The 24,887-nt window shown below is 50.7% G+C and overlaps 1 protein-coding gene and 2 long non-coding RNA genes across 3 annotated transcripts in view; 2 read left to right on the top strand and 1 right to left on the bottom strand.

The window, feature by feature from the left end:
* Nucleotides 1–1,656: 1,656 nt before the first annotated feature.
* On the bottom strand, nt 1,657–13,315 carry LOC133221571 (uncharacterized). Its single transcript, XR_009728027.1, has 2 exons — nt 13,158–13,315; nt 1,657–5,134 (listed from the first exon to the last, which is right to left on the bottom strand). It is a non-coding gene; the product is annotated as an uncharacterized LOC133221571 (long non-coding RNA).
* Nucleotides 2,691–4,563, top strand: LOC133221570 (uncharacterized). Its single transcript, XR_009728026.1, has 2 exons — nt 2,691–2,977; nt 4,463–4,563. It is a non-coding gene; the product is annotated as an uncharacterized LOC133221570 (long non-coding RNA).
* A 3,725-nt stretch (nt 13,316–17,040) lies between the features above and the next one.
* Nucleotides 17,041–24,887, top strand: part of FBXW8 (F-box and WD repeat domain containing 8) — a 54,359-nt gene continuing 46,512 nt past the window's right edge. Inside the window, exons 1-2 of the mRNA XM_061370533.1 lie at nt 17,041–17,376; nt 20,327–20,431. Coding sequence (XP_061226517.1) covers nt 17,056–17,376; nt 20,327–20,431 — 426 coding nt within the window. The 5' untranslated portion in view covers nt 17,041–17,055. The remainder of the gene's footprint in view (nt 17,377–20,326; nt 20,432–24,887) is intronic.

The raw sequence follows: 24,887 nt of genomic DNA, 5'->3' as shown, positions 1-24,887 counted from the left end.
TAAGAAATTCCTTTTACAAAAGAGAGAAGCCCCATCCAGTCACAGCGAGGAGCCTTCCTGAACTCGGCTCAGCAGTGAGCTTCGCTTTGCTCTTGCTTTGGTAAGGGTGGAAACGTGCACAGTGACTCTGCCAGGGTTTAAATCCAAACCAGCCATGCTCGGGGCATTGTGTGTTCACTGCACTTCACCTCCTGGAGCCTGGCTGCAGGATGGAGATGCTGCCAACATCCTGTGGACCAGAGGTGAGGGGAACATTGTTTTCTTGAGATTAAGTTTGGACTTCACATTGATGGGAAATGTGAATACCCATGAAAACCAAATCCCACTGCAGTTGGCCTTGCTCTCTACTTGGGTGGCATCTGAAGCTAATAACTGTAACTAATAATTGCAGTTCAATACCCAGATGCTTTCAGTGAATATTTATCAAGCTCCAGTCACTTTCTGTAAATATTGGAAAAACCTGTTAAATTCCTAAGTATTAAGTAGGGTGAACTCTGAAGGACTCTGATGGGAATAACATCAAAATTCACTCTTGGATTCAAATAAATATTTTTGGGGGGAAGAAAATCACTTGTTTTGTGTTTTCTAACTTTCTTTTGCAGACAGGGAGTGGAAATCCTGCAGCTTTGCCTGGAACAGTCACCCTGCCACGGGTAGAGCTGTGGTCTGGAAGGCCCAAGCGAGGGAGTGCACTGGGGTATGTGCTGACTGAGATCCGTGTTATGCAGATGCAGCACAAGTCAAGCCAGTGGGATTGGCAAAGGGAAGAAGCACTGAAGTGTCTCCTGCTGGGAACAGGGATATACACCTGTACACAGCAGAGAGGGCCTTTTGCACCTTCAGACCAGGGCAGAACTAGAAGGCCAAGGTAGGAGCAGCGCATGAGGACTCCTCCATGCAGACCAGCTGACACCCCGGTGTTTGCATAGAATGCAGATCTGCTCTAAGGGAAGATGTGGAGATCCTGGTCACCTCTGTGCAGGTAGAATATAGCCAGGTTTGGACATGGCCAAAAAACATGGGTCCGGGATTGAATGTGCAGCCACAGGTAGTTTGTTGCACGTATCTTAGGTGTCTGTCAGATCACAGATGTTTCAAAACCACGTGCAGCAAAATTAACATGGAATGTTAAGGCAGATGTCCTGTTCTGTCCTCACCATTGTGCACATGGCAGTGCAGCTGTGCAGAAGGGAAAGATCTCCTTCATTTGGGCTTCCCCATTTGCCATTCCCCCATCACCTGCCTGCTCAGCCTGCAGGACCAAACAGCATTCCACCAAACAGTTCCATCTTACATTGCAGCAGGGAAAAGTGCCTGATCCCACAGCCCGTGTGCACATCAAAACTGCCTCAGGTTGACCAAAACAGATTGTAATCCATCTCCTTCAAAGGAGCTGATTCTGCAATGGATTTAAGTCTCTCATCATTTTAGCACGATACAGAAAGAGCACGTTCCCAAATCAGATTAAACAGATTGAACGGGTGTTTCTGATTTAAGGAAACTGCTTTAGTGTGGGGCTTAGCCGAATCAGGGTCACTTCTGTATGCCTGAACCAGAGGCACGATGGGCTTCTCACTCCTCCCCATTGACACCTCACTGGTTTGGGTGATGTGGACACATGAAAGTGTATGGCAGGAGGCTTGGACCCACTCCATATTAACTACTGAAAATAATCCTAAGAGAGAAGAGGAAGGAATGCAGAATTAATGGGCCTCATCCTGGCCTGGGTGTAGCCTGCAAGCAGACAGCGGTGCTATCCTAGGATCAGTTTGGCCAAAGGACCTGGTTTAACAACAGGCTGGGGGAGAGGAGCTTCACAGGACACAGCAGCTTTGTTATTCCAGTGTGAAGTTCCAGCGTGTGCTGGGAGCTGTCCTGGTGGAGTGCAGCTTTAAAAATTAATGAGGACTTTCCTCACGGCCACATTATGTGGTGTTCTGTGTAGACTATGAGCTCATAACCTCCTCCTCGGCCTCCACACACCGGCTGCTGAAACCTAAGATGAGGTCTTCTCTCATTTAGAGAGCACTCCCCTTCTTTACAGAGGCACAACTGCAGAGCTCATCACAATCAATGACTTCTTGGCTGCTGTGAGGGAGAAAGCAGAGGAGCACTGTGCTGGTTTCCTACCCATGAGTACGGTCCAGAAACCACCATCTCACACAGCTGCTGCAGTGCAGTCAGAACAGCGCTAGGGGAGTACACAGCATGCTTGCTTTAGCAGTACAAACATCAACCAGGGTTCAAGCAAGGACTTTAAAAAGGCTAAAAACACCCCTTGTCAAAAAATGGAGGCATTCAAGAATAGCAATTATACCAGAAAATGTAAGGCTTTGACAAATATGTACCCTCTAGTAAGTAATGCCATTTATGTACAGCGAATGCTGGCTGTGAAGTGCTGGTAAGCTGCAAAGCTCACTTGACCCAGCAACTAAGAGATGAAAGTCTCCAAAACTTAACCCATGGTTCACACCAAACATCCCATTTAGAATGAGAAAAGTGAAGCAAATCAAGATTAAAGCAGGACTTGGGGTACTGGACCTGCTCTGGTTTTCACTTGGGAAGCACCATAGCTTTGGTTGGTTCATAAGAGTAGCAATGGGCAGCACGTGTCTCCTCATGGTTTTGATGGTTATTAGGAACTGCCAAGGAGGACACTGATCCCTGGGAGTTCTGAGGCTTGGGGGTTTTACCAGAAAGCCTGTCCACAGAGGGTTAGGATGGAGACAGATGAGCCCATCACTTTGCTACCAAGGTCGATCACTGATATAAGGGTCTTTCCCAAGGTAAGCACCTTACTCATGGTAAGGAGAGAACTTCCTTTCCTCTTCCTTCTCTCCGGTGTTCCAGGGGAATTTCTTTGGGGAAAGTGCCTCAAGAAGTCCCCTGACTGCAGATCCCAACAGCAGGAGAACCAGCAGCAGCACGTCCTGCATGCCCAGAGATGGAAGAGCAAATGGAATAATGCATATTCCAGGTGAGAAGTCTATTAAACCTTCAGAACTCAGGAGCTAATGATTGTTAAAGGTGAGGAACATGTGGGAGAGGCCTCTGTCTTGCACTGGGAAATGGAAGCCAGATCCCGTGCCAGATGGGTTGGCACAAGGCTGCCTCTGGGTACTTGGGGTACACACATGGGGTACACACATGGGGAGGGAGGATGGTGTAGGGGAGGGAAGGCCTCCTGCAGGCTGCATGTCCTGCAGAGCAGTTCCCCATCCCGTCCTCCCCATGTCCTGTTCCAACCTGACTGTGCAACACTGTACACACAATTCCACTCCCTCATTTGAGTGATGTGCAGGAAGTTCTGTTTTTAAGACTATGCCTGATCCAGCACCTGCAACACTGCTGAAATCAGCTGAGGCTCCTCCTTTTGCTAGAATTCTTACTTATCTCAGCAGGAGGCTGAGGCAGGAAGGGGACAGGATGCTGAGCATTACTGAGCATCAGGCCCCAAGTGGTAGGAAAACGTTTTGTGGGTCCCCGTGGTTGTGAGACCATCGAAACTCTATCAATAGACAAACTACACGTAGCTACATGATCCCTCCCAACGCTGCACATAAGCTAAAGTAGGGCAAGGTTACTCAATAGGAACAATTTGCTCTTTCAGCATAGCCCTTTCTGCTGTTTGTGAATTGACTGGGATCAATAATACCCATGAAGATGTGTGCAGGGGACCAAAACACACTGAAGAATAGTTGATAAAGGGAGAGTTGAGCTTTTAGATTGCTTAGAAACATTTCTCCTGCAGTAGTGAAGAGCGCAAGGTTTGACTTGCCGTGTGCCTTGGGTGAGGGTCAGGGGTTTTAAAAGACAGGGAGCCAAACTTCCTTTGGAAATCAGGTTCCTGACATTCCTTTATGCCTTTGAAACCGCCCCCCCTGCCACAGGAGGGTCAATTTTGTGGTGCAAATATCTGAAGCTGGGAGAAATGTTTCTAAAACCCTGCACATAGTGATCACTGTCAATAGCATCTGGAAGGTATCCTACATCTGACAGGTAGTTTTGGCTGCAAGAAAAAAGTGCGCTGTACTAGACTGAAAAAGCCCTTTGCTTTCTAAGGACAGGTTCTCCTGTTATCCCCCAGTTCACTGATTAGTCTAGGTGCAGTTCCCTTCCCTGGTTCATGGGATTTGAGGCTTAAATCACCATCCAGGAGGATACCCAGCTCTGGAGCTGTAGGAGATTCTGCACCAGCAGACGTCCACTGCAGTGAAAAGAGCTGGTGTCACTGCCAGCCCAGCGAATGCTGCTTCCCAAGCTCCCAACCATCCAAAGAAAAAGAACTGCCCCAAAGAAAATGAGTTCTATAAAGTTCTGGGCTAGATTCTTTTGTCTTAATTTATGCAGAGATTGAAAGAAAGAAAAAGTAATAGCACCTTCTCAACAAGTAGTACTTTTTTGCTGTCTTGTGTATAAATATCAATAACCAAAATAGATTTTTCCTTGTCCCATGTTTCAGAACATCCTCTCAGGGAAACTGTAGCACCACAGAGAGGCAGTTTAGCCCCAGACAAATATGAAATGTAGCACCAGAGAAACTAAAGTCAGAAGAACAGCTTATCTCACCTGGTGCTATAGCACTGAATATATACACACATACACTGTCTGTCGTCCAAGCTGCCAAGCACCCGTGCCCGCCCCACGGCAAGGCTGTGCCCGTCCCGCAGCAAGCTTGGTCTCTCAAGGTAGTACTTAACTCTGGATGTATTTTCCACCCCACTGCATCAAAAGGAACGTTTATGTTGCCATAAACAAGGTGCAGTGGAGAAACTGCCAGTGTTACAGCAAGGACATCACTAATCTTTTGACTCAGACTGCAGGAGCACGAATGCTCACACCACCATCATCTACAAGGAATGTTGCTTACGTTCTCAACAAGGCATGCACGTCTTAACGTATGCATACAGGAGGGTTTACATTCTTCTATATATAAGCATGTATGTGTCTCTGGTTTGCTGCTGGGCCCTTGAACAGCTCCTTCTGTGCAAATCCTTCTTCACGTTGCCCAAAGCACTTCCAACATCTTCCACTTCTTTCTTTCTCTCCACTCTTCACAGCTGCTGCTCAGGCTCTGGATCCCTGTAGGAAAAGGGGAAACAATTTTCTCCAAGGGCACAGGGTTCTCTCCAGCCTAAGAAAGCAAAAGAATTGTGTTTGGGTTTAATTATATTGATGCATTGGTTACAATAAAAGCTTCTTTGAAATTTATGCTTGAACCCTCCTGCTAAATCCACGGACAAGGAGAGGTACGTAATTTATGGGGAGGATGGTTTGGTGGTTCAACACGAGATGACACCGATACCCCTGTGCTACTGCAGGATGCCTGCTGCACTCTCACTCTGCACGGCTCCTCCTGGGTGCTCCATCTTCATTTACATCACGTTAACAAAAACATTAACTTTTAGGGAAGCCATTAATTTTGTTCCAGGTAGGCAATGGGGTGCAGTGAGTACCACAGGAGACTGGAAGAGCTCACTCATTCCTGCTTCTGCCACTGATTAGATTTGTGGCCTTGGGCAAACCACTTCTTTCAGTTGCTGCTGTAAAATGAGGGCAGTAATAACTTCTTTGCCTTAGAGGTGGGCTGCAAGCCTTAATTAATAAAGTGCTCAGAGAAAGGCACCTATCTAAGTGCAAATTAGCAGGCGAGGTGCCCAAGGGGCAGCCACTCTGCAATTCCCATTTATACCTAGGCTTGTTGATACCAGCACTCACTGGGGTAGGTCCCATCTTTCAGGCCGTGGTGTCTGGTCTGCAAAGACTCTGGGAGTGAGTGACCTTACAGAAACCTTAGTGGAGAAATCTCTGCTGCCTTCGGGATGAGGTGATTTCACCCGGCTGGGAGAAGGGAGGGAGGAGCAGCTGACTGTGCAAGTGCATCAGCTATGAAGTCAGTGTAATTAGGGCTGGCAAACAGCTCTGGGACAGATTCTGAGCACCGTTACTCCATATAAACCCAGAATCACGTCCCTGCTTTCTGTAGCCTATGCCAGCGTGAAGGCTGTCGCGATTCAGTGGCACCATCTCTGAGATGAACTGAATCCTCCCCTGTGAGGGGACAAGTCCTGGTGCTGCAATGGGACTCTGAGTAACCTGCTACATAACATCTCTGGTTCAGCCTCACCAGATTTAACCGTGTCTGCTCTATCCCCATTGCTGTGAGCTCCGGAGCTGCTGCTGTGCACAGGATGTGGTGATTACAACCTCTCCCTCAGTTCACAGCCCTGCTTTCTGCTTTTCAGGAATCTGAAGCAACACTGGAAATAGCTTGAAGGACTCGAGCCAGAATGAATCATGGACTCGAAGCATGTTTCCATTTGCCTTGCTGGGATCAATGCCCCAGACAGCCACACAGCTCCTGGGGCTCCTGTATCTGCACACACAGACTCCACACACCTCCCCGCTCTCTGGAGTGCTCCAGGTATTTTAAAGGTCTTCTTGCAGAGCTACTTAGGGTCTTGGGAGAAGATAAAGAGGAAAGGTGCACACTACTCAGAATCATAGAATAGTTAGGGTTGGGAAGGACCTTAAGATCATCAAGTTCCAACCCCCCTGCCATGGGCAGGGACACCTCGCTCTAAACCATATTACCCAACTTGGAACATCTATGTAATATTACCTACAGTAGGAACACAGTAACACTGGCTACACAAAACCAGCCAACAGAGCACAGACCATCGATAACCTGGAGAGGGTGGTTATAATATTTTACTTTTATTGTTATGATCTGGAGAGGGGCTTTGAACAAGGGCCTGTAGGGACAGGCCAAGGGGAATGGCTTGAACCTGCCCGAGGGGAGACTGAGCTGAGCTCTTAGGCAGAAGCTCTTCCCTGTGAGGGTGCTGAGGCGCTGGCACAGGGTGCCCAGAGAAGCTGTGGCTGCCCCATCCCTGGCAGTGCTCAAGGCCAGGTTGGACACAGGGGCTTGGAGCAAGCTGCTCCAGTGGAAGGGGTCCCTGCCCATGGCAGGGGTTGGAGCTGGGTGAGCTTTAAGGTCCCTTCCAACCCAAACCATGATTCCATGATTCCTGGACAACCAGCTGTCAGTAAGTAGCCCACCAGAGGTTGAAATGCATCCTGCTCAGCCTCTTGGCCTGCACACAAGGAGTCAGCCCTGTGCTCACACACCAGCCTCCACAGATCTCAGCCTGCACTTGCAGAGCTGCACTCTCAGGTCCAGGCCAGTGCTGAGCACAGACAGACAGCACCCCGGATGTCTCTAGATGTGCCCAGAGTCACAAGGAGGAGATTCTGCACCTCTAACAAAAGATGTCTTTATAGGAGGTCTTCAAAACAAACCACATCAGCATCGCTGGGTGGGAAAGCAGAGCTGGGATGGGGTGGGATGCAGAGGAAGAGCCTGGGATGTGGCTGCTTACACTCAGGTGAGGTGTTTACTTGAGTTACACTGGATTAAAGACTTCAGGAGCTGATCAAAGGATTTCCTCCCAAGCAAAACCATTTAATCCCTATTTATTCTTTCTCCTGTAGTAGCTTTTCCAATCGCCAGCTATGAACCCTTGTCCTTCTGTGCCATCTATGGCCCGCAACAGATCATCCTTGCTGACATTGTGCTTTACAAACTGTCTCTCTGTGTCACTTAATGTACAGGAAAATCTATGAAATCCTGTAAAACTTGATAAATCCTAGAACGTCTTGAACTGTGAGTGATAAATCTGCTCTGGGGTGGGCAAAGAGCTCAGCACAATGTTTATGCATCTCATGCTACCCTATTCTAAGAGCTTTAAATGGCTCTTAAGTTTTGCATCAGCCTCGTGCTGGCCTTTTGCATAAAGGTGTATTTCATGGAAAGAATAAAAGAGAACCCCAGAATCCTGGCCTTCAGCCCATCTTCCCATAAAACAATTCTGAATATCCTAGGCGGTGTTAAAGCCATTTCTGGGTGCATATTGGCTGCATTGCCAGTATCTGACTCATTAATGGAATATACTTTGAGCCAAATTCTGATCTCATTTACAGCACTGTAAATCCAGGGCAACCCAATTGACTTCAGTGGAGTTCCTCCAAATTTCCCACAATAGGCAGTCAGCAGACAGATCAAAATGTGGTACTTCAGGTCTGACCAGGCAGAGGAAAGCCAAACTGCATCCCATTGTAACACTGGGATGGAGAGCAAGTTGGAAAGAGTGTCCCCCATCTGTAGAGCTGCTGCAAATGTGTTTATTTTATGTGTCATAAGGTTGAAACCTGGAGGGGGGGAGGAGAGGATCCACTACTAGCAATATTTTTAATGGAATCCCATCCTGGTTTGGGTTGGAAGGGAGCTTAAAGCTCCTCCAGTTCCAACCCCTGCCACGGGCAGGGACCCCTTCCACTGGAGCAGCTTGCTCCAAGCCCCTGTGTCCAACCTGGCCTTGAACACTGCCAGGGATGAAGCATCCATCATTTATTTATAAAGAAAGAAAGGAATTACCACTGAGTTCCTGTATGAAAAATGTGGTGTCTATGGAAAACATGAAGTGATAAAGAAAATATCACTTGCTTTGAAACGTTTCATGGGACCCACCGTTCCCTTTGGTGATGTGTCCCTCTTTTCCTGGTTATTTAGGGGGATGCAGATTCTGCTCAGCAAGTTGCTCTGATTCATCGCTCCTATTAAGCAATGAGGCTGTGAGACGACAAATCACGTTGGCTGCTATTTGCAAAACCATCTCATCCAGCCCTTGACACATCCCATTGCTTTTAATAGATACAGGCAGCTCCACTTCCCAATTCCTTTGAACTCTCCAGCCTTAAATCCTGCAGTTTTATCACACAGCTCGCTGAGCTGCTGTTTACACACACACACAAAGCAAGCTGCTCTTCTCCGGGATGCTGAGTAGGATGAGCATGAAATGACTCGGGTAGGGGGTCCCTGCTCTCAGCTCAGCACTTCTTTGACTAATCTTTCTTCAGACAGGACACAAAGCCATGCTTGGGCACCACCTGCATGAAGCCAGGGGAGAATCTGAGCTCATGGCCCCTAAAGCAGTTGGCAAAAGGAGCTCTGCTCCCAGCTAGCATGTCAGCATGTAACTTCTTGATTTAAATGGATTACACAGGCAGTTCTGTTGGCACAAGTTCCACTCCTAATAAACAAAATAACAGTTGTTCATATATTTAAAGAAAATATATATATTTAAGGGCTTGGATTGCTAAGGGAAGGCTTGAGATGGGGACTAAACCAGGCGCTCTCTCGCTTCCTTCCTCACACAGCAGCAGGTTAATGAGAGAACAAGGGCTGGGCAAGAGCCCTTTCAAATTCCCAAGCAGCCTGTATCCATGTACACTCACACTTCATTAGCATCTCTGTGGGAGACAGCAGGGTAACTTGGAAGACCAAGAAACAATTAGGAGGAGGTTCAAGAGGTAGGAGGAAAGAAGAGGAGAGGCAGAACCGGCGTGTTCAGGAGACCTTAGCACAGGAAGACTGAGGAATCCAGACAGGGAAAAGAAGTACACTGGGGCTCCAATCTTTCCACAAGGCAGTGGCCTGCCTGGCTATAGCCCACCTGCAGAAAGAGGCATTTCTGGACTGCTGTTTGCTTCTGAACACTCTGCTGCTTGTTTATCATGAAACTTAATGATGAAGTTTCTCCTGTGCAATTGAACTGTGGTGGGGACCTTTGGCATTTTCGAGTAGGATGCTTGCCACTAGGAAGAGCAGGCTCCTTCTTCCTTCATTATCCAGAAGGATAAACAACAGCACTGGCCTCTTTGTGTTAGGGATGCGCACAGGGCACAACATGCTGAATGCCTGTCCTCGTGTGGAACTGCAGCTCACTGCTGAGCTCACAGCCTTGTCCTGTGCGAGCTGCACTGCCTCTGGTCCTTCATTTCCTTTGCTCTCCTGCACAGCTCAGTGTGACATCTCCAGACATCTTATCAACCCTGTTTTAATACAGATAATTAACTGCACTGAGACTCTGGACAGAGTGGCTCTGCATGAACCTCGCAGCAAACAGTGGGGGGGATTACTGGCAGCACAGTGGGCACAGAACCAGGCTGGTGAAGCTGGCAGGGACAAGTAGGGTTTGATTTTAATACACTGCCACTTCTGAACTAATAGAGCGAAACACAAGTGACTTTGGATGCCAAAGTGGTACATGACAACTATACTTCATGCCCTGGCTGGATATTTCAAGGTGATGTCAGATTATGCATTATAAAACTGCCATTTGCAGAGCATCCATCCCCAAATCCCAAGCATGCTCCACAGATACAAGCTGGTCACATGCAGCAGCCCGAATCCTGCTTTCCCTAGCATCACCAGGAGAAGTTCCTTGGTACACAGGATTATTCCCTGAGCTGCACTGTTGTGTAAAGCCACAGGGACCTGAGGGAACAACTACCAGCCTTCCTCCTCAGAAACAGGACGTAGGCTCAGGACAGCCAATGCAAAATGCTCTTACCACTTGAAAAGGCAGGAGAGGAACTCAAGGAGTAAACCAAGCTGAAACCAGCCTCTTCCTCTGACTTTCTATTCCTTCTGCAACCATCAGCTCACAAGACAAACGCTGACTGCAACACATTTGTTAAGGGTACAAGTGAGTCTCCTCTTATGAGCCCTTCCACGATATCCCTAGATCACAAGTGCTCAGAACCTGGACTTCCCATCTTGTTGCAGAACAATGTTATTATCAATGCAGTGTCTCTTGAGGATGGCAGGAAAATACAGACTTTGCTCAGAAACACTCTGCAGAGTTAAAACACTGAGTCCAACCCAGCTCACTGCACTGTCACCTGGGCTCTGAGACACTGTGGATAATCAGACACCTCCATTGGTGTGAGCAAGTTACTGCTCAGGATGAACAGAAAAGATTCTTAATGGCAAAGTCCTCCCAGAAACTGAGGTGTAGATGATCTGTTTCATTGTTCTGGGGTTGCAGTGAGTTCTCACCCTCAGCCTGGTCACTTGTGCCTTAGAATCTTAGCAGGAAACAGGCAAGGCAGTCTGCTGCACGGGGCGACAACCAGGAGACTGTCCCACATCTGGCCTCTTTATCCCTGCAAGTGCTTCACATCACACACAAGGATCTTCCCTTCAGAGACTGACATTTGTATTTGTGTCCACGAAGCCCCCGAGCATTTGGAGGCAGCTCAGCACATCCTGTCTGTGCAGCCTTTGAAGCTGTGAGGCAGGACAGTGCATGCTGAAGGAGCTCCCTTGCTGTGATGAGGATAACGCTTTGCTTTTCCATAGTGTCTTTATCAAAGCAATTCACAGGCAACTGGTTACTGCTTGGCCTGAAGTGCAGAGAGCCAGACGCAGGTGAGGGCTCCACAGAGCCAACAGCAGAAGAGATTGCAGGGGAAAATGAGCATCTGGCCAACCAAAGCTATGTGAACCTCCACAAACGGCTTCCAAACAGCTTTGGCCTTGTGGCAGTGCCAGGAGTCTGGGCTGAGTGTGTGCCCTGGTCCACGGGGTCAGAGAACAGGATCTCTCTGCCGGCCTGACTCATCACCACCTTCTCTCCATGGGATGAGAGAGTGGGCAGGGAGGAAATTCCCTGGCTTGTTAGAGAGAAAAGGACCCCAAGATGAAGGAGATCACGGCAGTCCCCCCACGGACTTCAACTTTTAGAGGCAAGCAAGTCAGATGGATGGGTTTGCTTCATACACTAGCATTAAGCTGACAGGAAGGGACGGAGGGTCGGTCGCTATCCCACAGCCTCATACCTCTATAAAATACTCACATTTTATAGCAATGGAGGCTTTGATTCCTCAAGAAAACCCCGAGGTTTGTTCTGGTTTTGCTTTCAAAGAAAGCTTCCCAGAGGTAACCAGCTCCCGACAGCCGCAGCAGCTGTGGCTCAGACAGGCGACAGCAATGCCCCCGCATACACCAGTGCACACACACAGAGACCTCCTGGAAAACCTCAGTTTTCAACTCTCCTGAGAACCACGCTCTTCCTCCACACTATTCATATGTACTTAATGGCATCTCGTGCACCTAAAAACCATGCAAGGCATTTTGCAATACGAGACCTGATTCCTGACAGGCAAACTCTTGTTTGCCCAAGAGTTGCGAACAGCCCCGTTAAACTGGATCGTACAAGGTCAGCCCAGAGCTGGTGGCATTTCCCACCTCATTTTAAGCTCCTCTAAACCCTTATCCAAGCTGGGGGATATGAGAGGATGCTCAAAGTTAGACATGCACTTAAGGTCTTTCCTGAACACGGACAGACATTAAGGAACACACACAGGATACCATTTAAAGCAACCAAAATAGCAGCCCTTGCTCCTCATGTCTGTGGGGGGAAACCCATGTCCCAAAGAGCACTTCCGAGCAGCCAAAACCCGAGGTGACCCCACATGCGCTCAGACTCCCAGAGCCCACCAGCCCAGGAGGTGTCCCCAGGATGACAATGAGGGTTAGAAGACCAGGTATACCCCATTTCCCTGCTGCTGCTTTGCTCGGTGGCTCTGGAGCACAGCGGGAGCTCTAGGAGCAGTCACTGAGCTTTTGCCCAGCCGCTGGCTTGGGAACTCTTGGGGAAAGCCTCCAGCACTGGAGCAAGGCATTGTCCAAAACCCAGAGCCAGGCACTGCCAGCCAAAGTCCTGCTGGATGGTCCTGTGGGGACATCCACCACCCAGGGACCTTAGTGATGGGTGCTCTGCAGCACCCGTGGGTCCAAAGCCCAACGGGGGATGGCAGGACATGGGATGTTCCTCCACTCACAAGAGGGCTGGAGGCTCTGCGGGCACGGGTGTGCAGGACAAGCACCCTCCATCTCCCAGGGCTGACAGCTGGGGCCATGTGGGACCTGCTCTGATCCCCGAGAGCCACCCTGCGCTGCTGCCGCTGCCCCGTTGGGGCCACAGGCTCACCCAGCGCGGGCATAGAGCTGGAACTGCCCCGTGAGCGCATGGGTGACCCGGGCGGAGACTGGAAGCCGTGGAAGTTTGGGGAGGGGAAAAGGAGCTGTTTGGGGAGTCCTGGGAGAGAGGGGAGAGGGTGAAGGAGAGAAGAGATCGGAGCGATCTGGCACCGGCCGCGGCGCTCCGTGCTGCCGTTACCAGCCACCGGTACCGCGGCCAGCACGCTCTGCCCGTCCCGACCCCGTCCCCGCCGCCCCGCTCCGGCCGCAACCGCGCCCCGCCAAGCGCAGTCCCCGTCCCCGTCCCCGTCCCCGCCGCGGTGCCGACCTGTTGCGCGTCCCGCCTGCTCCCCGCTCCGGCCAGCGCCCCTCTCGCCTAGAGGCTCCTCCTGCGGATCAGCCAGGCCAGCGCGGCCGCGGGCGTGATGGCGCACAGCAGGCACACCACGGCGGCCAGGCGCCGGCCGGCCCCGGGCCCGCGGCCCCGCGCCTTGCGCCGCTGCTCCAGCTCATCGCCCAGGCGGCGCAGGCGGGCAGCGACCAGGCGGGCGGCGGCCGAGGGCCGAGCGGCGCGGCCGGGGCTGCAGGGGCAGGGCGCGGGGGGGCCGCCGCGCAGCGCGCAGGGGCACATGGCTGCGCCGCCGCTCAGCGCCGAGTGCCGCGCAGTGTGCGGGCGGGCCGGGGCGGCGGCGGGCGGGGGCCGGGGGGGGTTACATCATCCCCCGCGGGGCGGCGCTCGGCGGCGGGAGGGGGGACGGGGCGGTGCGGGGGGGAAAGGGGATGGAGGGGACGGGGCGTGTGCGGTGGGAAAGTTGGGTACCGGGGAGCGGGGGGGCAGTGTGGGGTGGAGGGACAGTAATGGGGGTAAAGGGACAGTGTGGGATGGAGGGACAGTATGGGGCTAAAGGGACAGTGTGGGATGGAGGGACAGTATGGGGGTAAAGGGGCAGTGTGGGATGGAGGGACAGCACGGGGCTAAAGGGACAGTGTGGGGTGGAGGGACAGTAATGGGGGTAAAGGGGCAGTGTGGGATGGAGGGACAGCACGGGGCTAAAGGGACAGTGTGGGATGGAGGGACAGTATGGGGCTAAAGGGACAGTGTGGGATCGAGGGACAGTAATGGGGGTAAAGGGGCAGTGTAGAATGGAGGGACAGCACAGGGCTAAAGGGACAGTGTGGGATGGAGGGACAGTAATGGGGGTAAAGGGGCAGTGTGGGATGGAGGGAGAGTAATGGGGGTAAAGGGACAGTGTGGGATGGAGGGACAGCATGGGGCTAAAGGGACAGTGTGGGATGGAGGGACAGTATGGGGCTAAAGGGACAGTGTGGGATGGAGGGACAGCATGGGGCTAAAGGGACAGTGTGGGATGGAGGGACAGCATGGGGCTAAAGGGACAGTGGGATGGAGGGACAGTATGGGGCTAAAGGGACAGTGTAGAGACACAGGTGATAGTACGGGGATATAGGGACAGTGAGGAGATAAAGGGGCTAAAGGGACAGTGTAGAGACATGGGTGACAGTACGGGAATATAGGCACAATGTGGGATGGAGGGACAGCATGGGGCTAAAGGGACAGTGTAGAGACACGGGTGACAGTATGGGGATATGGGGACAGTGTGGGATGGAGGGACAGCATGGGGCTAAAGGGACAGTGTAGAGATACAGTATGGGGATATAGGGACAGTGCGGGATGCAGAGTGACAATGTGGAGATGCAGGTGACAGCATAGTAATATAGGGACAGTGTGGAGACACAGGTGACAGTGTGGAATGGAGGGACTGTGTGGACACATGAAAGCAAGGGATGAAAGGACAGTGTGGGGATGGAGTGACAGCGTGGGGATGGAGTGACAGCATGGGATTATAGGGACAGTGTGGGGATGGAGAGACAGTGGGGGATAGAGGGACAGCGTGGGGATGTAGGTGACAGTGTGGGGATGGAGTGACAGCTTGGGAACATAGGGACAGTGTGGGGATATAGGGAATGCATGGGGATGGAGAGACAGTGTGGGGATGCAGGTGACAGTGTGGGGATGGAGTGACAGCATGGGAATACAGGGACAGTGTGGGGATATAGGGAATGCATGGGGATGGAGAGACAGTGTGGGGATAGAGGGACGGGGTGGGGATGCAGGTGACAGCGTGGAGATGCAGGTGACAGCATAGGAATATAGGGACAGTGAGGAGACACAGGTGACAGCGTGGGATGGAGGGACAGCATGGGTATGAAGGGACTGTGTGTGGACACACGTGATAGTGAGGGATGGAAGGACAGTGTGGGGATATAGGGACAGTGTGGGGATATAGGGAATGCGTGGGGATGGAGTGATAGTGTGGGGAGAGAGGGACAGCATGGGGATGCAGGTGACAGTGTGGAAACAGAGGGACAGTGTGGGGATCTAGGGAATGCATGGGGATACAGGGACAGCGTAGGGATGCAGGTGACAGTGTGGGGATGCAGCTGCCGGTGAGGGATGGAGGGGGCAGTGTGGAGATGCAGGGGGGCAGTGAGGGGATTACGCAGAGCTGGAGTGGATTTCATCACCCAAAGCATTACCGATGCTGATCACATTTTGGGTGGCCGAGGCAGGAACACACAGCCTCCAGGCACTGACCCGGCGCTATGCAGTCTCCACAGCCATCAGTGCACAGCAGCAGGGCTGGGATCCCTTGCACAGGACCTCCCATCACACATCAGCCCTGGGGCAGCAGTGGGGGCTCCCTGCAGCTCCCTCTGGGGCAGGAATCACCCCAAACCGTCCCGTTTCCTTCTGCCTCGCAGGGAAACTGCTGCCACCCCTCAGCAAATCCCCCAGTATTGCAGAGGGGTCAGGGGACACACTCCTGGGGCTCGCTCTCTTCCCAACATCTACCCTGCCTGGAGCATGCATCCATCCTGATTGAAGGGACAGCTCCCCCAGGCTGGCAGGGCTCACCACGGTCAGTGCATGCCCCCGGGGATGCATCCTCTGTGTCCAACTGGTTGCTGCACAGGGAATGAAAGTCTTTTGAAGGGTTTGTACTCACAATGATGGAATCACCCACTGGTTTGGGAAGGGAGCTTACAGCTCCTGCAGCTCCAACCCCTGCCACAGGCAGGGACCCCTTCCACTGGAGCAGCTTGCTCCAAGCCCCTGTGTCCAACCTGGCCTTGAACACTGCCAGGGATGGGGCAGCCACAGCTTCTCTGGGCACCCTGTGCCAGCGCCTCAGCACCCTCACAGGGAAGAGCTTCTGCCTGACCTTCCCCTGTTTCAGTTTGAACCCATCACCCCTTGTCCTACCGCTCCAGTCCCCGATGAGGAGTCCCTGAGCTAGCTCAGGTTTCCCAGAATCCACAGTGTCTGTGTTCATCACATTGGGCTTTACAAACTGCATGGCCAGCAACAACCTACCAAGCAGAGGAACCAGCAAGTGGGCACTGAGGGTGCTGAATGGCAGCTACAAGGGTGGATGGATGCACCCGGCACAGGCTGCTGCTGGAAGCATGGGCCATGTGTTTTCCCGCTGTGCACCAGTGAAGGAGCAGCCATTTGAGTGCCTCCATTGACAAGTGTCACTTACCTGCTTCCTCGAGTGCTGCATGGAACTGGTGCTGAAGACTTGAACACCCGCGGCCTTTCCTCCCCTCAGGGCGGCATCTGAGGCGACAGCGGCTCCACAGCCATGTTGGGTTCAGCCAGCATCTGAAACGCAGCCTTGAAGCAACAAGATGGGCTCATACTGGAGGTCATCTCCTCCCCAGCGCACCATGGAAGTGGTTGTGGAACGCACCGAGTGTGACTGGGATGCTCTGACAGGCACAGCACCTTCCTGGGGCACACAATGGGCACGACCGCCCCTGCCCATGAGCTCCGCTTCAGCCTTGGCCAACAAAATGGGTGGAAAACGTGGTCCAACTGGCGCCCATCGCCCAGTGCCACAGCAACGCTCCTGCTCTGGCTCCACGTCCTCTCCTGTTCTTCTGGGAGCAGCTTTCCCCCATGGGCCGGCCACTGCTGAGGGCTCACGGCAGAGCCCTGCCCGCGGCCCTCGCTCAGCCGACAGGACCTTCCCAAGGCCCGGGGCCTCCATCCGGCTGCGGAGCGCGGCGCTCACCCCGCCTCAGGCCCGCAACATGGCGGCGCCGTCAGGCGTAGGAACCTTCGTGCGGCGGAACGCGCGGGAGAGGGGGCGGTTTCCGGGCCGGGCCGCGGGGGAGGCTGGGCCGGGCCCGGCCCCGCCGCCATGGCCGAGGGCTCGGCGGAGCTGGAGCTGTTCCGCCGCTGCTGGCGGGAGGAGCTGGCGGGGGGTGCGAAGCGGCGGCGGCGGGAGGCAGCGGCAGCGGCCGGGCAGCCCCCAGCGGGGCCGGCAGCGGAGCCCGGGAGCCGCCGCAGCGCCGAGCAGGCCGAGCCGGGTTACCTGGCGCTGGCCCGCGGCCTGCTGCACGGCGGCGCCCCGCCCGGTCCGGCCCGCCGCAGCCCTTCGCCCGCCCGCCCCGCTGAGGAGCCCGCAGGTGATGGAGGCGGCGATGGCGACGATCTGCTGGGGCAGCTCATCCGAGACCTGGTAGGGCCAGGCGGGTCCAGGGTGAGGGGAGCGGAGGAAGGGCCCGTCTGTGGCCGGGGGGTGCGGGTTTTGGGTTCCTGTGGCTCCTTTATACCCTCAGCTTATTCCATCTTAGAAGGTTTTATCCCTCCAAAATGTACTTTTCTTCTTATGAATTGGCATTTGCTTCTTCTTTTCAAAACGGTTTTGTTTCCTATTGAAGCTATTTGATGCAGGTGCAGTGCTTCGGACTGTTTTGCCTTGTGACATGGCAGTGTAGTAACAAAGCCAGCAACAATTCATTAAATAAATGAGTTAATTCGGAAATAGTCTTAAATACAGTTCTGAACCAGATCAAAGGTATTTTGGCGAGTCCTCTAAATGCAATAGAGGTTTTATTTACAGCGCAGGAAAACGAGGGGGGAAACCCATTTTCTCGCTTCTGACTAACCAAACTGGGACTAATTACTGTTTGCTTCGAAGAATTAAAAGGAAGAGATTAAATTTCTGTCTGCGAGGCACAAATTAATCCATTTACAGAATTAGTGCTCCATTAGCACACAGGAGCCCAAATCGGTCTCAGAGGGATGGATTTTGGATTCCTTCCAGTAGACTTTTAGAGAGGCTGGTGCTGACTTCACGTTACCGCTTGGTTTGCAGTGCGGCGCTGAAGCCAAGCTGTGTGGGTTTGGGGGTGTGGGAAGGGGAGACCTTGGTCTGTCTCTAACGTTAAGGTTGCTTTAGAATGGGATCAGTAGGACTTGTGCTTTGTGGCAAGTCTGTGCTTACAGTTTGGCTATAAACGCTCTTGCAGGTCAGTTAAAATGAAATCTGTACATCTGGCTTTAGCTTTTCCCTTTCGCTCCTTTTTCATGTGAGAGCTGTCAGCCCTGACCGTTGTGTCTGTATCATCTGTCTGTAGGCAGTCTGTCCTTCCAATGACACCTTTGGGTACACACAAACAGCCCAGGTTCTGCTGGCTGGATGCGAGTCAACTCCAATTTGGAAGCAATACGTTCATAGTGGTGCTGTGCCTGAGCTCATAAGCCTCGAGCTAATAAGGCTTGCCGAATGGCTCATCTTAATCTGTTTGGGCAGTGTGTTGCTCTGAAATGGTTCCTGGAGCTGGTTCACATCTGGCCAGAGATGTGCGCTCAGAGCTCCTTTGATATTTTTCTTTGGTGTCCCCTTTGGAAATGGATGCAATTTAAATCACATTGAAAGCAAACAGTTGTATTGCAAATCCACAGCAGGGAGTGGAGCCAGTGGTCCTCATCCAGGGGGAAAGGAGAGGGAAAGGAGCTGTTTGTGCAGGAAAATTATGGATGAGGAGGAGAGGGGAACGGGAGGTTGGCGGCAGGTCCTAGTTTAAGTAACTTTGGAATGAGTGTAAGGTTCCAGTGGTTATAAATGGTGCGGTATTGCAAAAAAGACCTAATGGGAACATTGCCCATATTTGTGCTATCTAAACATTTACCTAATGTATCACAGAATCCCAGCCTGCTTTGGGTTGGAAGGGGCCTTAAAGCTCACCGAGCTCCAACCCCTGCCATGGGCAGGGACCCCTTCCACTGGAGCAGCTTGCTCCAAGCCCCTGTGTCCAACCTGGCCTTGAGCACTGCCAGGGATGGGGCAGCCACAGCTTCTCTGGGCACCCTGTGCCAGCGCCTCAGCACCCTCACAGGGAAGAGCTTCTGCCTAAGAGCTCAGCTCAGTCTCCCCCCGGGCAGGTTCAAGCCATTCCCCTTGGCCTCTTCCCTACAGGCCCTTGTCCAAAGCCCGTCTCCAGGTTTCTTGTAGACCCCCTTTAGGTACTGAGGTATTTGAATTACTCAATATTGGGTGTTAGAATACTTTTTGCATTAAAATTTTCCATGCAGCCATATTCTGCAATGGTTTTTCCTGTGTAACTACTTTTAATAAACCCAGCATTGCCTGTGTGTCCTACTTTGTGGGTACTGCCAAGGGTCCAGGTTTAAATAAGTAAGGAACATAGAAAAGACCTACAAAGAAACTAAGGTGTTGGGACTAGAGAGGTGCTAAGGTGCAGAGGATGATCCTGGTTTGGGATCTGCTTGGTTTTCTGATGGAGACAGGTTGTAACTGAGCAGCTGATGTTGTGCATGGGGACCAGGTGTTCAGAGCCACCAGGAAAAAACACCAGAGAGCAAACCATCAAAATCGGTGACATAGAAATGCTCAGAATGGGCTGATTTTGTTCACTCTCTATTACATAGATTTGGAATATCCAGGCAGAAATGAGGGAGACAAATCTTGATGTGATGCTTCCAGAAGGAAGATTTAATAATTATGTAGTTAAAAAAAACAGAAAGCATCTATGTATGTCATATATGTGTTGCATTTAGTTGTTAGGTTGAAGTGATGGGTTCTTTGGCTTTAAATTGTTTCTTTAGCTACATAATCAGTTAAAGCAGCAACTCTTTCAGCATGTTACATATTAAAAAGACATTTCTATGTTACTGATGAAAGACAAAAACTGTAACATGATTTTCATTCAGTTTTATGTCAAAATGTTCATTTTCCATCATCTGTTTGAAGTCTTGTGAGTGAAATTAATACTGGGCATATGTCTTCACAGTTTGATCTACTTGTTTGGTCTTTTTGATGCTTAAACCTCAGACAAACTGTTTCCCTGGAACTTGTCTCTTGCCTTTCTCTGCCATCTGACTATAGATAAGCCTTACATTTTTCCTCAATCTGCTTGTTGGCTCCACTCTGCCTTCTAATATCCTTTACCTGATGTGACTCACAGAGAACAGAGTAGCTTGAGTACCCTTAGCCAGCCTGGTTTGTCTGATGTGCTGTTACAGGAGGGAGAGGCAGAATTACCTTTGCCTTTTGGTGGCACTCAGGACACAACATCCTTTCTCCATACCATGGTAACTTTAGCTACTACCTAGCTGTACATTAAGGAAGCCTAAGAAATTATTGTCTCTTTCTTTCTTTTCAGAATGAAATAAATGAGGTTCCTTTCTTTGATGTGCAGCTGCCTTATGAACTGGCTCTGAAGATATTTCAGTACCTTGGCAAGACGGAGTTGGGGAGGTGTGCTCAGGTGAGTGCTGTTGACTGCTTCTCCAATACCATGTAAAATGGGCAGGAATATTCCAGAAACAGTCATTGATGAAGGCCAGGTATGTGGTAGCCCTTGTACATAGCTCAGCTGATTGTGCTTTTAAGTGCTGAAAATACCTCCAAAGGTGAATATTGGAAAATAATAGTAAATGATCTGGATTTAGAGCTTGCAGTTGAGTTAGATAAAGCATTTGTGGCTTGGACAAAAGTGAAGCCTTCAAAGTTTAAATACTTCCGAAGGTTTTGGGATTCAAGTGAATGTACTTAGGAACAAGTGAGTGTCTTGCTGCAGTATTTAGAACACAACACTTAGCAGTACTAAAGGGTATGGCAACAAAGGTGTTCGTCCAGCTTTTCAGTGTGTGACCTGAACCGTAGGAATTGGAGTAGTAACTTTTTGTCTGTAGTAATTCCATGTGAGGCTGAATTGTCAAATGCCACTTATTTCCCATTACCCCCCAAGGGCTTCATAATTTTATTTGGTGGTACTTTAAGATAATGCTTTCACCAGTCTGTACTCAGACGTGGTTCATAATGAGTAATTTATGGGTAGCTGTAAACTGCCTGTCTCTTCAAGCTCATTCTTCAAGCAGCTTCAATAACTTTAAACAGTCACATACACCTGACTTGGGATTGTTCAGCCCACCCTACTGAGCCTCTTTATCTGCTTTCTTCACACACTGAAAGATTAATCTCCTCTTTGATTGAAGCAAACTTAGTTGGTGAGTGCTGATTACCCTGTGACCCAGAGCTGGATACTGTGGATATTCATTGCCAGCTTCTCCCATGGCTACTGGTCAGTGTTTCAGGCTGGTGTTCACTGAACTCTTAAGCACAAAGCACATCTTGCAACTTCACAAGAAGTCCATCTCCAAGCTCATTCTTTGTGTCACACTTGAGCCATGCTCTGGATTGTTTGCAGGAGAAAGAAATGAGAACATGTAAAAACTGACAAGGGTCAGCAGGCAGGGTACAGCTTTTTTGGGGAGGGTCAACTGGGCACAAGTATTATCCAAATGGCACATGTCTTGAAATCAGGCTTTTAAGGTTCAATATGAGCAAGTCATGGTGTTAAATAGCTACCACAGTTGGTTATTGAATAACCAACTTGCTGAGGACTATTAGAAGAAGAATAATTCCTCTTTCAGGGCTTCTGTTGCAGAGGAATAATTTCTCCAGGATTATGGTGCTGTCCAAGAGATGAAAGCTCTCAGATATGCTTGAGCTTGTCATACTTCTCAACATAAAAAGGACTTGGAACTGTTGGAACAAGTCTAGAGGAGGCCATGGGGATCATCAGGGCCTGGAGCACCTCCTGTATGAAGACAGGCTGATAAAATTGGGGCTGTTCAGCCTGGAGAAGAGAAGGCTGCGTGGAGACCTCATAGCAGCCTTCCAGTATCTGAAAGGAGCCTGCAACGATGCTGGAAAGGGACTCTTCATCAGGGACTGTAGTGATAGGACAAGGTTAAAACTGAAACAGGGGAAGTTTAGATTGGATATAAGGAGGAAATTCTTTCCTGTTAGGGTGCTGAGGCATTGGAATGGGTTGCCCAAGGAAGCTGTGAATGCTCCATCCCTGGTGGTGTTCAAGGCCAGGTTGGACAGAGCCTTGGGTGCCATGGTTTAGTGTGAGGTGACCCTGCCCATGGCAGGGGGGTTGGAACTGGATGATCTTAAGGTCCTTTCCAACCCAAACTATTCTGTGATTCTATGATTTGAGGTAGAGAGATGTGACCAGTAAAGGCCCCATTGCATGAAATGGAACAGGGTTGCATTTCTTGAGTGAATTACTTTAAGGTTATTCTTTTCCCATCTCTTTTTTTGCTGCTGCTCTTAGTTTTAGTTTGCTTTGTTTCCCTTGGGATGATCAGTTTATCTCAAGGCATAATAAAAAGATTGGCTGGTGAAAGGCTGCTCCTTTTCTGTGTGCTCAAACTGCACTTGATCTCTGTTTCGCTCACGTTGGTTTCTAACCTGAACCTGTTCTCATAAGAATTGCTTTAACACTGGGAGGATTTTCCACCTTTCTCCTTCCCCTTCTCACCCTGAGTCTGTTGGTCCTGTGTGGCAGCTGACAGGTAGCTGAGCAGATGCCCAGTGTTTTACAGGGCTTTCAGAGTGAGGTGAAGATCCAGAGCTTTTAGAGCAGAGCTGGCTGCTTTTGAAGTGTTCAAATAAAAAGCAAAGCGATAAAAATAAATCCCATTTGCGTTTTTCTCTTGGTGCTTTGGTTTTTGAAGGGTGGGGGGAAGCCCTGCTGCTTTATGGTGTTATCCCAGAAAAGTGTTTTTATTAAAGTGCCTTGGGATTTTAATGACATGGAGCCTGTTAGTGGAATTGGCATCAGGAGCTATGTGAGTGCCTTTGGAGGAAACCTGTTAGCTTAGTTCTCTATGCCAAATTGGTACCCAACTAACAGTGAAGTAGCCTGACTGCAGAGTCTCTTTGAGATTTAATCACACCACAGACTGCTCTGGAGAACTTTAATTTCACCTTGATATTTCCCCCTTCCCACTCTTCCCCACAGCTTTTCCTTGAGTTTTGGAATTGGTACTCTAAAACACAAACTATCTCTATGGCATTTCAAATACCAAAGCCATGTGCAGCATGTAAATGAGTGGTGTCAGAAGTTCCTGAGCTCTGGTGGGTTCACAGGAGTTGGGTGATACTCAATAGCATCCAGCAGACCGCTCCCTCTTGATATCCCATGTTTGTAATTCAAGGAGAAATGTATCCAAGACTTAATGTGTCAGCAGAACAGGCCAGAGTAAGGGCAAAATTTTCCCTCTGCTTTGTGCCAGCCCTATGGCCACCTTTTGATTCTGTTTTGACCATTGAAAGATGTATCTGTGCTGTGAGTGATTCTCTACAGCTGCCTGACAGGAGGATGGAGCCAGGAGGGGCTGGGCTCTGCTCCCAAGGAACAAGGGATGGGACAAGAGGAACCGGCCTCAAGCTGCACCAGGGCAGGTTTAGATGGAGCTGAGGAACAATTCCTGCCCCAGAGGGTGCTCAGGCATTGGAACAGGCTGCCCAGGGCAGGGCTGCAGGCACCGGCCCTGCAAGTGTTCACACCCCGTGGAGACGAGGCCCCAGTGCCATGGGGCAGTGGTGGCCTTGTCAGTGCTGGGGTAAGGGTTGGACTGAATGAGCTTAAACGTCTTTTTCATCCTGATTCTGAGATTCTTGTGTTACTTGGGGCTGATACTGTGGATACCTGAAGCTAACTTCACTCATGATCTGAGGATCTGGCCTTTACACTGTCAGCTTTGTGACAAGGTGATATGTTTCATCTATGAACTTCTCCGTATATATACTGCTTTCTAGTAAATGCCAGAGACTGCATGAGTTGCATTTTGTGGTGTGAAGGGATCAGTGGGAAGTTGCCTGTTTGCATTTTCATCCCAGGGAAGGTTTAGAAATGTTTACCAACACAATTGTGTGTGTATGTGGGACAAGGGAGACTGTTTCTGGGAATTTAAGAATGAATTGCCTTCCATAAATGGAGAATTTCAGACGCTTGTCTCTAGAGCTTCAGGAATTTTCAACCTGTTAGGATTTTAGTGTTTATACATATAAAAGAAGAAAATCTCATGTATTTTTTGAGCATCCTTTTGCATCAAGGTTGTATATGGATAAAAGAAATCACCCATCCTCCTCATAGTTGAGAGGGAGAGCGCAGAAACCAATGGATAAGGTTATACTGGGCTCAGGATGGGACTTAAAATAGCAGATGGACCACTTGGTGAGTAAGGAATTGGCTGGGTGGTCATGCTCTAGGAGTTGTGGTCAGTGGCTTGATGTCCAAGTGGAGACCAGTGATGAGTGGTGTTCCTCAGGGCTCGGTGTTGGGACTGGTGCCGTTCAACGTGTCTGTTTGTGATACAGATACTGGGATTGAACAGCCTCAACAAGTTTGCTGGTGACACTGGGCTGTGTGGTGTGGTTGATATGCTGGAGGGAAGGGATGGGATCCAGAGGGACCTGGGCAGGCTGGAGAGGTGGGACTGTGTGAAGGTCATTGAGTTCAACAAGGCCAAGTGCAAGCTTCTGCCCTTGGGCTGGAGCAATCCCCAGCACAAACATAGGCTGGGGGATGAAGGGATGGAAAGCAGCCTTGAGGAGAAGGACTTAGGGTGTTGAGTGAGGAGAAGCTCCTCATGACCTGGCTTCAGTGTGTGCTTGAGCACAGAACCCCCCCATGTGCTGGGCTGCACCCCCAGAGCGTGAGCAGTAGCTCAGGCAGGGGATCCTGCCCCTCTGTTGTGCTCTGGGGAGACCCCCCCTGCAGCCCTGATCCAGCTCTGGGGCAGCAGCACAAGAGGGACGTGGAGCTGTTGGAGCGAGTGCAGAGGAGGGCACGGAGCTGCTGCGAGGGCTGGAGCAGCTCTGCTCTGGAGCCAGGCTAAGAGAGCTGGGCTGGGGCAGCCTGG

This window comes from Neopsephotus bourkii, unplaced genomic scaffold (genome assembly GCF_033783945.1).
Source record: "Neopsephotus bourkii isolate Nb327-2 ecotype Australia unplaced genomic scaffold, CSIRO-AGI_Nbou_v1 NB_1542, whole genome shotgun sequence".
Lineage (NCBI taxonomy): Eukaryota > Metazoa > Chordata > Aves > Psittaciformes > Psittacidae > Neopsephotus > Neopsephotus bourkii.
The sequence above is the reverse complement of the archived record's forward strand: the minus strand, read 5'-3'. Positions and strand labels throughout refer to the sequence as shown.